The sequence below is a fragment of the Sphaeramia orbicularis genome, chromosome 7 (genome assembly GCF_902148855.1).
Source record: "Sphaeramia orbicularis chromosome 7, fSphaOr1.1, whole genome shotgun sequence".
NCBI classification, from domain to species: domain Eukaryota; kingdom Metazoa; phylum Chordata; class Actinopteri; order Kurtiformes; family Apogonidae; genus Sphaeramia; species Sphaeramia orbicularis.
The window spans coordinates 1,798,146-1,813,214 of NC_043963.1; the positions used below are offsets into that span (position 1 = coordinate 1,798,146).

The window sequence follows — 15,069 nt, forward strand, 5'->3', positions numbered from 1 at the left end:
AATGCGTTATGGTTTTTTCGACAGCCTCTGATGGTCATAAAGTAAGACTATAGTATGTCGTTTTAGAACGTCCAATTTGGACTGATTCTGGAATATGGTTCTAAAGGGTTTTATTGAACAAATGAGGTATTTCAAAGAGTTCTATTAAGTATTTTAGGTGTTTTTAACCCTTTAAGGTTTTTTCTGACAACCTCTGATGGTCAAAAATTAAGAGTATAGTATGCCCTTTTAGAACATCCAATTTGGACTGGTTCTGGAATGTGGGTCTAAAGGTTCTATTTAACTAATGAGGTATTTAGAAGGGTTCTAATAGGTATTTTAGGTGTTTTTATGCTTTTTATTTTGGTTTTTTCTGAGGACCTATGATGGTCAAAAAGTAATACTATAGCATGTCGTTTTAGAACGTCCAATTTGGACTGGTTCTGGAATATGGTTCTAAAGGGTTTAACTAATGAGGTATTTCAAAGAGTTCTATGAAGTAGTTTAGGTGTTTTTAACCCGTTATTAAGGTGTTTTCTGACAGCCTCTGATGATCAAAAAGTAAGACTATAGTATGTCGTTTTAGAACATCCGATTTGGACTGGTTCTGGAATATGGTTCTAAAGGTTCTATTTAACTAATGAGGTATGTAGAAGGGTTCTATGAGGTATTTTAGGAGTTTTTATGCTTTTTATTTTGGTTTTTTCTGAGGACCTATGATGGTCAAAAGGTAAGACTATAGTATGTCATTTTAGAACGTCCAATTTTGACTGGTTTCTTGAATATGGTTCTAAAAGAACAGCTGGGCTTGAGGTTGAAGATTTGAAAGAGGACTGATTTAAAGTTTTAAGGTGGATTGGTTTGTCTGGTTCCAGCCTGATGTGGTCGTGTTCTGATGGTTGTGGTTCTGTCTTCTGTAGGTTCTGCCTGGTTCTTTGGTGTTTGGACGGTACTGGCCCATTGTGGGCATGTTCTGGTGGTTGTGGTTCTGTAGGTTCTGCCTGGTTCTTTCATGTGTAGGCGGTACCGGCCTGTTGTGGGCGTGTTCTGGTGGTTGTGGACAGAGAAGCCGACGCCCATCGTAGGCTGCAGGATTCTACTTTATTTCAGTGAAAAACGTTGAACAAAGGCATGGATGTGTGTGCACCACAGTGTTACACAACGGTACAAATGTTAATACAAAAGTAAACAGAAGGAGCTTATCAGTTGCATCATGGTCTTTTTTTCTTCTTTTGTTTTTTTTTTACATTTTGGCCTGTCGATACAAAACACAAGGTTACAAAACAAAACTGTTAAGGCAGCCTTTACTACCAGGAATTAAAAAAACCAAAACAAAAAAACAAAACTACTAAAGTTGGAAACGGGACGTCCTCCCGTCACCTAGCGTTGGTCGTTGGTTTGATTCCCCAGGTGTGGCGGCGTGGGCTGAGTCTGATCAGGAGGAGGCGGGGCTTCCTGCGTCACTGCTCTCGCTCACCTGCCGTTGCATCACCATCTCCCTGGCAACGCAGGTGATCTGCCCGTTGGTCACCGCCCCCTGGACCCCCGCCCTGACGGACAGACGGACGTTAGATCAGACAAACAGACCAACATGTCAACAGCAGAGCGGTCAGGTCGTCACGTATGTGATCATGTAAAATATGTGGACAAAAGTATGTGGACACGTTGACAGCCGTTCATGAGGATTAAACAGAAACCTCAGTTTTAGTCTAGTTGAATGGCAGATGTTTGTTCCTCAGTCAGATGTGATGACAGTCGATGGAAATGAGTATTTACAGTCAGAGCAGGACAAAGAGTACAGACATTTAGAGAAAGAACAGGGAAAAGCAGAGCCAGGAAAAAAAAAAACCTGAATTAATGTTGATTTAAATTCAGTCCAAACCATCTGTGGGTCATTTTAGAAACAAAGAAGAATTAAACCGAACTAATGATATCTATCCCATAATATAAAACTCTACTCTGACAGTCATTGTTTTGGATCCCAGAGCCTTGTTAGAAAAGAAACACCTGGATTCAACAGGTCCACAGACTGATGTTCATATAGTGGATTAACAACTAGATTTACATGGATTTGTTCATTTTTGTTCATTTTATTGATTATTTTGGTCCTTTTTTTTTTTTTTAAAGTAATTTTGTTGATCATTTTTTCCACTTTTATTGATTATTCTGGTCCTTTTTGTTCATTTTGTTGATCATTTTGGACTTTTCTCATTTTATTTATTATTCAAGTCATTTTTGCTCATTTTGTTGATTATTCAGGTCCTTTATTTTCATTTTGTTGATTGTGTTGTCCATTTTTGTTGATTATTCTGCCCATTTTTCTTCATTTTGTTGATTATTTTGTTGATAATTCTGGTCTTTTTTTTCCCATTTTGTTGATTATTCTGGTCCTTTTTGTTGATTACTCTGGTCTTTTCTGTTCATTTTGGTCTTTTTTTACTCATTTACTCATTGAACATCCAGGATACTCGAGTTCGTCATCTCAGATCCATCCTCTAGGAATAATCTCCGAGTCATTTTAGAAGCAAAGATAATAACTAAACCCAAACTAACCAAAACAATGATATTTATCCCATAACATACAACTCTATTCTAACATTAGTCCTTATTGTTTTGGATCCCAGACCCATTAGAACAGAAACAGCTGGATTCAACGGGTCCACAGACTTTTGGACACGTGGTGGATGTGTGGATGTGAACGTACTTCTGCTGGGCCTCCTCCGTCAGCGGACTCATCCCCGGCTGTTTCCCAAAGAAGAAACTGGACCACCAGTGTCCAGAGTCCTGTTTAGGAAGTCCTGCAGAGACACAGACACCGACCTTTAACCAATGCCCACAAAACAGACCATCATCTGAACCACTTCAACCGTCTGGATCCAGAAATACCATGTTCAGACCAAAGAACCACAGAAGTCAGAACATCTGAACCTCTGGAACAGCAAAGTCCGAACCCTGAAATCTGACATTAGTGCGTTTGAGCCCAGACAGAGTTCAGGGACTCAAAAAAAAAAAAAAAAAAGGAACATGACATAAACATCAAGTACCTTCTGGAACCTGAGTGGAACCTAAAGCCCCTGAAAACCCTCAACAGGGGGAAGAGTTTTCTGAATAGTCCCTAAAAACCTGTTGAACTGGTTCATAGATTTACATACTGTTAATTATTATTATTATTATTATTATTATTATTATTATTATTATTATTATTATTATTATTTCTGTTATACTAGTGTTTGTTAATATTATTGAACTGACTGAAGAAGCACAATGACAAAGGCTGTTCTATTCTATTCTGTTCTGTTCTATGTGTTCCTTTCCTGTCCAGTCATGAACCGCTCTGTGAAGGGTGGACGGTTCCACAGTGGGTCAAATCCACTGTGGACGTGAACCGAACACCATGTGATGAAATGTGGAGTATGTGGATGGAGTTCCACATGTGTCCTGAGTGGGTCCTCTGGGGTTCGGATCAGTGTCAGCTGCTTTTAGAAGCGCCGGTATTTTTACAGTATGAATGGGCGGCGCTGCATTTAGATTCTGGGTCAAACGTGACAGATTGAGGCCAGTCAGGGACGCTGTGTGAACATATGTACGCGTACATACGTGCTCATACGTGTCCAGGGTTCTGGAACTGAACACACATGTGGAACTGGTCTACCCTAGCCATAAACCAAACCCATTCCACCGCTGAAGCGTGCACACGCCCATGCTTGCTCTTTGACCTACTTCCTGAGTCTGGGTTACTTCCCCGCTGACTCAGACCCGGGGCTAAAGTGGTTCAGTGCTGACTCAGACCCGGGACAGATGGGTTTCAGATGCTGATCCAGCATTAAAGCAGAACATGTGAACGGGAGTCGAACGCTGACGTGAGACCCCAAACACAGAAAACAACCTGAGCTACTCATGTTCTGCACAATCAGAACCCACCGGCCCGGTTCAGCACAGAACACGGCCACCTCCAGGTGTTTCAACAGCAAGTAGTTCCTGCATGCTCTGAGGCAACGCATGACTCAGCGGTGAACCCGGGATGAAACCCTTGTTAAACTGTGTCGGAGGAGGAAATGTCTGAGTCAGACATGTTTGGACTGGGTTCACCGACTCATGTTCTTGTGGTCATTTCTCTTCAGGATTCCATGTTCTTCAAGTTCAGTAACTCAGAGTTTTGTCTGATCTAAGGCTCAAATCCAGTTCCAGCAGCATCTGTCACCATTTACCCACAATCCCCTGGAGTACCGTTAACCCTGGACACATGTGGACGGAGAGGACAATCGGCTGGCCTTTGAGTTGCCGGTGTCTGTGAGGTTTGTGTTGTGTTCTGACCTGGATGGTGAGGGATGACCTCTCCGCTGAACTCCGAACTGCCACATGAGCTGCTGCTGGACGTGGAGCCGATGCGCCCTGAGAACGGAAACACAAAGGCTTTAAGAACAGGACGGTTTATGGCTGTTCTATCAGAGACAACAGCTGACATGGACAAACTGAATATACACACACATATCTACAGGGTGGGGAAGCAAAATTTACAATATTTTGAGGCAGGGATTGAAAGACAGTGTATGACCAATTAGTTTATTGAAAGTCATGAGAATTTATTTGCCACAAGAAAATGTCCATAATAGAAAATGTTTTTATTCTATGTGTCCTCCTTCTTTCTCAATAACTGCCTTCACACGCTTCCTGAAACTTGCACAAGTGTTCCTCAAATATTCAGGTGACAACTTCTCCCATTCTTCTTTAATAGTATCTTTAAGAAAGTCCACATTGCTGTGTGATGTTCTATTGGTAGCATGTTCTAAAACCCCCAAACAGCAGAATCCAGAGGGTTTAGATCTGGGCTAGAAGGCGGCCATAAACATGATTCCCAAAAATTGCAGGAGTTGGATTTGTTGCTGTTGTCAACTAGTGTTTTGGTGTTCTTGTGTAAGATTTTAACTTCAAATCATATTTTACTGCATTTCTAACGGTCTTGTTGTCTACCTCAAGCTCAATTGCCATTTTCCTCATGGATTTGGTTGGATCCTTTAGGACTTTGGATTTGAGAGCTTTAATAAAAGCTTTGGTACGTTTTTTGTTGCTTCCTCCACTTCCAGACTTTCTGGTAATAGTTTTGCTCATAGTCATTCTCTTCTTTCCATTATAAACAGTCTTTATGGACACTCCAACTATTTTTGAAATCTCCTTTGGTGTGACGAGTGCATTCAGCAAATCACACACTCTTTGACGTTTGCTTTCCTGATTACTCATATGGGCAAAAGTTTCTGAAAAGGTATGGATAATAGTGTTAGGTATGATTATGACATCAGTATATGTTTGGGTTCAAAACAACTGACGTAGTGTCTGCTGAGAAAAAACAACTAAATGTTCATTGTAAATTTTGCTTCCCCACCACATATATACATATACACACACACACACACACATATACATATATACATATATATATATATATATATATATAAATAAACAAACAAACTTGTGAGATGTCAGCAGAAGTCCTTCCATAAACATGAACATAAATCTGTGTCGTTTTGAATCTAGAATGCTGGTTCCTCTTCTATCTCCTACTAAATTCTAAACTGATGTGCTTTCCTGGTGTGTCCACACATACACACATGTTTGGGTTCAACTCTTTTTCTTCTCTTGTTCTAACATCCATCACCATCTGTTTGTTTTGGTCATGTGACTCAAATGTCTTTCCATTACAGTTTTGTGTCATATACCAATTTAAGTACAAAAAAAACAAAAAAAAAAAACCTTTAACAACAAAAGTTTTTCATTGAAAAATGAGCGTTTGGGTGAAATTGTCCTTTCAGCTGGAGCTGATGGAGAGTTTCTACAGTTGACGTTCGTCTTTGTTCTTACTTTATAAAGTAACAGTTTCTGTGTTGGTGTGAACAGACTTCTGAGTGGATTTCTAATCTACTCAAAGTCTGAGACTAACCCTGTGTTTAAGGTTTATGTTGATTCAGTCCCAATTATCTACCATTTGCTTTTGATTTAATCTAGATTTCATCAGGACTCATTACTCTGTGATGACTCTTACGTTGACACACTCTTCACCAGTTAGTCACGGAGTTCCTCAAGGCTGGGTTCTTGACCAATACTATTCACCTTATTTATACTTTTAGATAGCTTCATAAAGAAACGCTCCATCAGTTTCTTTTGTTATGCTGATGACATCCAATTATAGTTAAGCCATGCTACAGTGTCTGTGAATGGGCTTTAGGAGGTCTGGTCTAGATCGGCTCTGGGTGTGGAGTGTCACAAGATAACTTTTGTTATGGCGCTATATAAACAAAATTTGAGTGATTTCATTAATTACATCACACAATTTGATTTTTGTCAACAATGGACGTCAAAGGGAGCAGTTTAGGATGTTCTACATGAGAACCTTCAACCCCTCACATGACAGGTAAGTTCAACTAAACATGGGCAGGGTGGTTCTCTGATTATTGAGGACATTGAATTTGAAACTCCTGTCATATGAACACATCATGAGTCTTTTTGAATGAAACGCTCATCACATCACCACATAACGAGCAAGAAATGTGAAACAGACAGCCTACGTACTTCGGTAGTAGTCCGTGGTTGCCACCAGAGAACCGCCTGCTGGAATAGCTGCCATTCTGCTATCGTTGGTCTCAGAACACTTAAGATGGAAACCTGGAGGAACAAGAGAAACAACATGAGCAGAAGCTGAAACATGAAGCACAGAAACCACAACAGCCACCCATGAGTAGGACACTTATCTACCGGTAGAACCTTAAAGCAGCGGATGAATCATCCGCATCACTTATCAGAGACGTCACTGGTAGAAATCAACAAATTATTTCCACTTAGTACAATGTCTGTTTAGGAGTAACTCATTTATGATCATATATAAGACTAAAAGGTGTAAGATATTCACACTAAGGTACTTCAAAGAGGCAGCAACAGAGCATGACAATAACCCATGGAAGTAAATTGAAATATCTCATTAAAAAAAAAAAACAAAAAAAAAAAACACAAATACAAAATAATATATTTAGTTTTTGGTAATTTTATCCTTTATGATTAAAAAGATAAGAGATGTAAAGGTCAATAAAAAAAAACAAAATGGACATAAAAACAAATCAGAAAAACAGGCGAAGTATGTTATAACACTACAGTTAAACAGGGTCTGGACTGACAAGAAAGATTCTTTTTCAATCAGTGAATCTGGGTTATTCTTAAGAGTGAACAAAATGAACAAAAACATTACAAGAATAACATGACTGATTATTCAACTTTAAAAACTTATCACAGTACTCATCCCTGTTCTCTGATCAGTGTTTTCATTGCTCATTACTGTCAATCAGATGAAAATTATGGAAAAGACAGTGTAAAAGAATATAATACACATAGATTAAATAAGACAATAAGACGTAAAAGATGCCCTGGATTTCAACATGAAGAACACATGCAATCCCAGTTCTTATTAAACAGGAGGAAAACCATGCAGAAGACAGTTTCACAAACCTACAGGTAGAAAAATCACAACTATTATGATAAATTCTGATTTGTCATTACAATATTCAAATAAACCCAGAGGACAAACTATTCACCGCTGAACAGAACTCCTCCAGGTCCATAGAACACATGCCCCCCCCCCCCCAGCTTTATTAATCACAATCTGGTTATACATTTCAATCACTTTCATAGAAAAATACTTATTTTTCCAGACTGAGCAACATCAAACTTAAGAGAACAATATTGGTAAAGAACATCATAAAATAAAATTAATTAAAATAAATAAAATAATTATCAAAATAAAGTCAGAGGTCTAATCAGGAATCAACACATTCAAATTTTCATAAACAATCAAGGTTTGTTTGGTTTTTACATGTCTTAGTGTCTTTTTGAAGTTTGTTACTTCATTTTTGTAAATTAAGAACAGTGGCGGGGGGGGGGGGGGTCTTCACAAATCTACATTTGTGTATAAATTGTTTGGCCATAATAATCAAAATGTTATACATAATTTCTCTTTTTCTGTTTTCCATTATAACTCCAAATTTAATGTCTTTGTATTCCAGTTTGTGTGATTGAGTGTCCTTCTCAGATGTCCAGTCTTGAAATGTTGTCCAAAATGTCCTGGTGTATGGGCAGTCAAAATATTAATGTTCTAAAGATTCGATTTCAAATTCACAAAAAACACAATTATTTTTCTCAATATTAAATCTTTGTCTCATAAAGTCATTGCAAGGATAGGTATCATTTAGTGTTTTAAAATGAGTTTCTTTCGCTTTTGGGGGTATGGGTAGAGTCAGGTATTTGGTTCTAATCCTGATTATAATTTCTTTAGGAAAATCTTTCAATACTGCCCCGCAGACATGTTATTATCACCAGGACAACTGCACAAACACAAATGCCTTCGGACAATAAGGACGTCGACGTCCTGCCGACATGACGTCATTCCGTACTATGCAGGATTCTGGTTGTTTACATTAAAGTGTCACTGCAGCAAACCGACATTTTGTTCATATTCACATTCATGTCCAATGGCTGACAAACACTATTTCAGACACTATTTCATGTAAATATACCTGGAATCCCACAAACCGACATGACACCGCATATTTCCTTTGTTTAGCCTTTAAAGAGGACATTTTGTCCCAGACAAACCCAACAGACAATAACAGTCCAACAGCACAGGGAATGACAACAGCACTGACACCATTATGTCGATTAAAACGGAAAAAACAGAAGCTTCCCATCGTGTCTCTGCCCAAGGGATCAATAAAGTTCTATCGAATCAAATCAAATCTAGAGACCAGAACAAAGACGAGCCTCCAGCTGAGCCCTGGTTAGCCGTTAGCCGGAGCTAGCATCGCCCCCTCGACACGAACCCGAACAAAAACCCCCGAGCCCCAAACACTCACCCTTTAGCGAGCCAGACGTGCTGATGTTCCGTAGCACCCGATTCAACTCAGTTGGCGAGGCTGGGGGGGTAAACGCTAGGCGACGGGGCCCATTTGAAAATAAGTTTTGGGTAAATATAACCCGCCAAGGTCCGAAAGGAGGTCGACACTGCTTCTGCCGGACTGGACGTACTGCGCGGCTTTTTATTAGACCAGTGCGATGACGTAAGACGTTCAGGGGCGGAGCCATTATAATGAAGAGACAGAGGAAGGGAACAGAAAATGGCCGCCATCTGCTGGTTCAGTCCCAGACACAAAGAACAGGTTTACATCCGCCTGACAACAGAACAACTGCAGCAGTAGGAGTCTGTATTTACTGATCAAGGTTTCCAGGTCATGAATCACCCATCCTGTTTTTCTTCTGAAGGAGAAGGAAAACATTTTGTATCACAACAAATAATTAATGAATAATATAATAAATAAAAAACGAAGTATATTATTTAAAATACTGATGTGTTCAATTTAATAGAAGCTTCATCTTAAAATTTTAAAAGATGGACTAAAAAAATGAAGAAAAATGATGCAAATAATAAAAAAAAAAAAAAAAAAAAAAATTGACCAAAAATGGTACAAATGTTCTAAATCAAAAAAGTTTTTAAAATAACCCCCAAAAAACAAAACAGTGGACAAAATTTAATAATATGAAAATATCAAATCTATGGAAGCCGAGAACAGCCATGGTTTAACACATAGTTTTATGGTCGTTATCTCGTGATAACAACTTAATTCGTTATCATGAGATAAAAAAGGCCTTCAGGTATGCGGCCCCATTCACCTGGAATGAACTACAAAAAGACCTGAAACCGAACGATCTGGTTTCGTTGGACACTTTTAAGAGGATGTTGTACGACTTAGAGAGGGAGACATCTGGCAGCAGATGTTTGGCCTGATGCACTTTGTCTTCATCTCATGGGCACTTTTTCAAAGTTGACTTTGGAAGGTTTGACTTGACTGTGTGTTTTTATGTATTGAAAACTTGTTTTCATTTTATGTATGAAAGTTTGTGTCTGTAACTATTTAATGTACTGCTGCCCGTCTTGGCCATGACACTTGGAAAACAGATTTTTAATCTCAGTGAGGGTCTCCTGGTAAAATAAACGTTAAATAAATGAAATACAAAGTTTGTTTTCTTGAGATAACAAATTAATTAAGTCATTATCTCAAGATAACAAAGTTCGTTATCTCGTGATAACGAATTAATTTATTTGGTTATTTCATCATAGAAGGTGCTAACAGGTACCACTGCCTTCACATGGCTGCTGTCCACAGCTGTTGCTGACGTGTGCAGTACAGAGCAGAACACATGCTGCGTTCCAGGACATTATTTGAGTCCGTAAGTCATGACTTCAAATCACGACTTTGTAACGCTCCAGGCAAGTCAAGCCAAACTGCCTGAGCACAAGGAACTGTAGTAGCTAGATGTAAAAAAAACCCAGCATGGTGGACCGTATGTTATGTTTATTTACAATCAGTTCTATCGCTAAAGGTGTTTGTTCTTTACTTATTTGAGGGAAACAGAGGAGGAAAAACGGCACATAAGGCAAGAGAAGCTGTTCTACCTTTGATGTGTTATTTGTATATTTGGATTCGTATTTGGTATTAATTTATTCTTGCACTCATCGGACTAAAACTAGCTAACGCTACAGTAGCTGCTGATTGTGCAGAACATTTGCAGATAATGTCAGAGCAATTCCTTGTTTTACTAAACAACACAAAACATTATCAAGGACCCATTTCGTCCTGGTCGCAGCCTGTTTGAGTTGCTGCCATCAGGCAGACGGTGTAGAAGCATTAAAGCCAGAACAAATAGGCTGAAAAATAACTTCTACCACTGCAGTGAATGCTGCTAAAAGACAGTGCAACAGGATGTGACTGTCTGTGTTTTTACCTCTTAATCTATTTATTATGGGAGTGTGATGTGTCTGTGTGGTTTTTTATGTCAGGGATTCTACCTTTTAAGATCGCACTTTTTAATTTCGTTTTCCAATGTACAATGACAATAAAGATATATTCTGTTCTATGAACAATTTGCATAAACACCACATCCATGGGGGGGCGCCATTGCCACGTGACGTCAGAACTCGGAACTGGGAGATCATGATCCAGTACAGGGGTCAGAGACCCTGGTCCCAGAGGGCCACTGTCCTGCATGTTTTAGATGTTTTGCTCTTCCAGTCCACCTGACAGTTGTTCTCAGTCTTCTGCACAGCTGGATCACAGGTTTATCATTTGAATCAGGACTGATCCATCTGACACATGCAGGACAGTGGCTCTGGAGGACCAGGGTTACTGACCCCTGATCCACTACGAGTTCACGGGGGGGGGGTCACAGGTTTCACTGCCATTCCAGTACCTTTTCACCGGTGGAAAAACACAAGTCACGGGTTTCCTAGAACGCAGCACCCGTAACTCGTGCAGAACAGCTCCTGTGGCCTCATGCGCCTTTTCCTGTTTCTGTCAAATAAGCAAAAGAACAAACACCTTTGGCGACAGAAATGATTGTAAATGAACATAACGTACGGTCCGCCATGCTGGTTGGTTTACATCCAGCTCCCACAGTTCCTTGCGCTCAGGCAGTTTGGTGTGACTTGTCTGGAACTTTACAAAGTCGTGATTTGAAGTCGTGATTTACAGACTCAAAAAATGTCCTGGAACGCAGCATAAAACCACGGCCGTTCTCGGCTTCCGACAAATCAATTAAAATAAACTAAATTTTAAATACAGTTTTTTCGGTCTGAACTGATAAAAACGGTTCGCCGTTGTCGGCAGGATTCGAACCTGCGCGGGGAGACCCCAATGGATTTCTAGTCCATCGCCTTAACCACTCGGCCACGACAACTGGTAAGAACGTCACGAAAATATCATTTATAATCTCGCGATATTTAAAAAAAAAAAAAAAGACAAAACAAAATTCGGTCACAAAATGTAGATGGAACGAGTCGCGTTTATCAGCGACAATTGAAGATTAAAATTTAAAAAAACAGGATAAGAACAGACGATAAATGAACTGCTCAGATTTGAAAAAAAAAAAAAAAAAAAAACTTTCATAATAAAATTAATCAACAAAAAACATCTGTACATAAAAAACCTCAAATAAAATGAGACACTGCAGATGGAAATTACAAAGTGAAGTAGAAGACTTTATTAAACCAAGAAACAAACCTAAAAAATCTGATTACTCCAACACCTTTATGAATGTATACAGGCTGATCTGATTTATGTTGTTTTTTGTGTGTATAAAAAATGTAGGAAATGGAAGTGATGTAGTTAAATGTGAGCAGAAGACATTAATAGAAAGTTTATGTTCACCGTCACCATGTAGAAAGAAATCCAATAATGGACAAAAACAGGGACGTCAAACTCACTGTAGTTCAAGTTCCACATTCAGCCTAATAGGATCTAAAGTGGATTGGACCAGGAAATAATATAATAACTGAAATATTGACAACTCCACCTGACATAACGGACAATCCTTAAAAAAAATTAAGTGCAATTTTAACAGTATTCTGCCTCAGCTCATCATTCATACATGTATATTATTAAACAGATCTACAAAGACTCTAAACATTTAGTAACAGGCAGAACATTGTCAAAATTAAACTTAATTTTCTTTAGACATTTCAGGTTGTTCATATTACATTTTATTGTTAAATATGGTGTAAATGTAAATATTTATATAATTTAATGGTGTTTTTGCTCTAAAACAAAGAGAAAAATTTTGAATTGTCATGATTTATAGACAAAATGTAGTTTGTTTTTTTCCCACATTAAACCTGGCAGAACATTTGGAGTCAGTATTTATAGTTTATTCTGTTCTTACCTGACTTTAGATCATATGGGTCTGAATGTGGAACCTGAACTCAAACCAGTTCAACACCATCGACTGTTAATGTGTTCAGTGTCATTTTTACACTTTGCAGATTCATCCTGTGGGTGGGATTGGAGTCGTTGGTGAACTGGTTTTGGCCCAAGGGCCTCATGTTTGACAACCACCCCCCCCCAGACTAAAATGTCTAAACCAGGGTTTATGGATTATCTTATTTCTGAAGTGTATGCAAACGCATCACACCTGATTATTACAATTATCTGATTATTTACAGTTATGGTATTTTTCTGGTCATGTAAACGGGCTCGGCGTCTTTCCGCCGTCTGCCGGTGCTGGCTGTATGTTCTTCAGGTCCTCCAGCAGCTCGTGGACCACCTTCTTTGCCCTCCGTTCTCTGTCCTTGACGTTCCGCACCTCTTTCTCCAAACTCTCCACTCGGGCCAGAGCTTCGGTCAGTCTGAGCTTCAGGTCGGACGGGGACGAGGGCAGGGCGTACGAGTGGTCCTGCAGGGGACGGGACGGGGACAGGACGGGTTAAACATCCACGGGGAGGACGTGTCTGTGGAGGACGTGTAGAACCTGAGCGTCTGGTACTCACATGGTTCTGTGTGGGTTCTGTGGGTTCTGTGGGTCTGAGGCGGTCTGGACCAGGGGGTTCTGCTGCTCTCCTGGAGGTTTCAGTCGTTCTGTTTTTCAGCAGCTGAAGCAGAAGAACAAACAGGCCTCAGATTCATTGGACCATGGGTCCAGTGGTTCATGGTTCTACAGGAACAGGAAGGATCTGGTTCCAAGTTCAAACAGGTCCATCACAAGGAAAATACACAGATTATTTCTGTTATTAATATTTTTACTACATTTTTACTTTAATTAAAGGGAAAACACAGGATTCTTTCAGATCATTACTGTAGTTTTTCAAACTTCAGGTTTGTCTGTTTCATCTGTTCAAGGCGTGTTCAAGAAATAAAACTGAATTTGGAAATGATGACTGTATCCAATGGTGATGTGGAACCTGAACGCATCAACTGAACCACAAACAAAACATACACCCAGAACCAGAACCAGGACCAGGACCAGGGCCATGTTAATGTAGTAGCTGTATTCATGCATTGTGTTAGATATGACAAAACCGATCTTCTTTGGACACTTGCTGTTTGTTCCTGGCAGAAAAGTATACAGTCAGAGTCATTAGTAACACCTGAGCCTTGTTCTCACACTGCTGAACTAAAAGAAAAACATTAAAGTTAGCGAACACACCACGTTATGAACACATAATTAAGAATATTGTCATTTTCACTGAAGAATATGCTCAACCGATAGAGAGCCAAACATCACACAAATATCATGTGTAATACAATCATTTAGATAGGAAATTAAAATTTAAAAAAATGTAAAATAATGACAGAACTAACACTGTGTACTTAGCACAGTTCACTGCTGCTATCTCCCTGGGGTTCACCACCCTGGTCCGCAGGGGTGTTGCATTCAATGGTAATAAAATAAAATTGCAATTAATACAATAAAACAGTGTGAGATGGCAAGTGGAATCACACACTGCATACATATACTTTGTTACATTAACTCATAGAGGAGATGTGAAGGTCCAAGTGTTCAGTCGAGCAGAGGAGCATTTATGGAAAAGTAAAGAAAAGCTCTGGAACATGAACCTGAACAGACCACCAAGGTGGACCCGCCCCTGCAGGTGGACCCACATCTGCAGGTGGACCCGCCCCTGCAGGTGGACCCACATCTGCAGGTGGACCTACCCGGTGCAGGTGTGTGCTGAAGCTGAAGACCGTGGGCCGGACCCGGTCTCTGAGCCGGACCGTCTGACCGGTTCTGTCGAAGTCCTCCGGTCTGAAGTGGTCACTGCACAGAACCGAAGACCTGCTGGCGCTGAAGCCCCTCCTCCGCAGGGCCACCTCCCACTGCCTGCGCAGCTTCTTGTCTTTGGGGAACCTTCGCAGAGGTCAGAGGTCAGAGGTCACACAGGGAACCCTAGTCCACAGAAACCATAAACCACTTCTGGACACAGTCGACCCGGATGCCTCCACAGATCGGCCCGGTTCACACCGAGTCTGCGTCGGTTCCGCTCGGACCGGAAGCTGCTGTTGGGTCTTACTTGTGGAAGGTGATCCCCCGGGACCGGGACTGGACCGTGCGCCGGTTCTTACAGCCCCACGCGGCGCACGACTCGGGCATGTTTGACCCTGTGTGTTGTTGTGGTTTATTTCCACTAAACTGACCGGACTAAGATGGCGGCGGCGCAGACGCACGGCGGCACGTAAGGAGGCTACGTCGTTACGTACGTGGTATGAAATCTCGCGATACTGAGTA

At 40.3% G+C, this 15,069-nt stretch overlaps 2 protein-coding genes and 1 non-coding gene across 3 annotated transcripts; all 3 read right to left on the bottom strand.

Moving 5' to 3' along the window:
• Nucleotides 1-1,061: 1,061 nt before the first annotated feature.
• On the bottom strand, nt 1,062-9,108 carry LOC115422266 (pancreatic progenitor cell differentiation and proliferation factor B-like). Its single transcript, XM_030138516.1, has 5 exons — nt 8,871-9,108; nt 6,544-6,636; nt 4,294-4,371; nt 2,684-2,777; nt 1,062-1,529 (listed from the first exon to the last, which is right to left on the bottom strand). The coding sequence occupies exons 1-5, from the start codon at nt 9,097-9,099 to the stop codon at nt 1,415-1,417; spliced, it is 609 nt and encodes a 202-aa protein (XP_029994376.1). The 5' UTR covers nt 9,100-9,108; the 3' UTR covers nt 1,062-1,414.
• A 2,558-nt stretch (nt 9,109-11,666) lies between these two features.
• On the bottom strand, nt 11,667-11,748 carry trnas-aga (transfer RNA serine (anticodon AGA)). The gene has a single exon. It is a non-coding gene; the product is annotated as a tRNA-Ser (tRNA).
• A 965-nt stretch (nt 11,749-12,713) lies between these two features.
• LOC115422269 (THAP domain-containing protein 2-like) lies at nt 12,714-15,069 on the bottom strand. The gene is made up of 4 exons (XM_030138518.1): nt 14,855-15,069; nt 14,499-14,691; nt 13,334-13,435; nt 12,714-13,239 (listed from the first exon to the last, which is right to left on the bottom strand). The coding sequence occupies exons 1-4, from the start codon at nt 14,932-14,934 to the stop codon at nt 13,027-13,029; spliced, it is 588 nt and encodes a 195-aa protein (XP_029994378.1). The 5' UTR covers nt 14,935-15,069; the 3' UTR covers nt 12,714-13,026.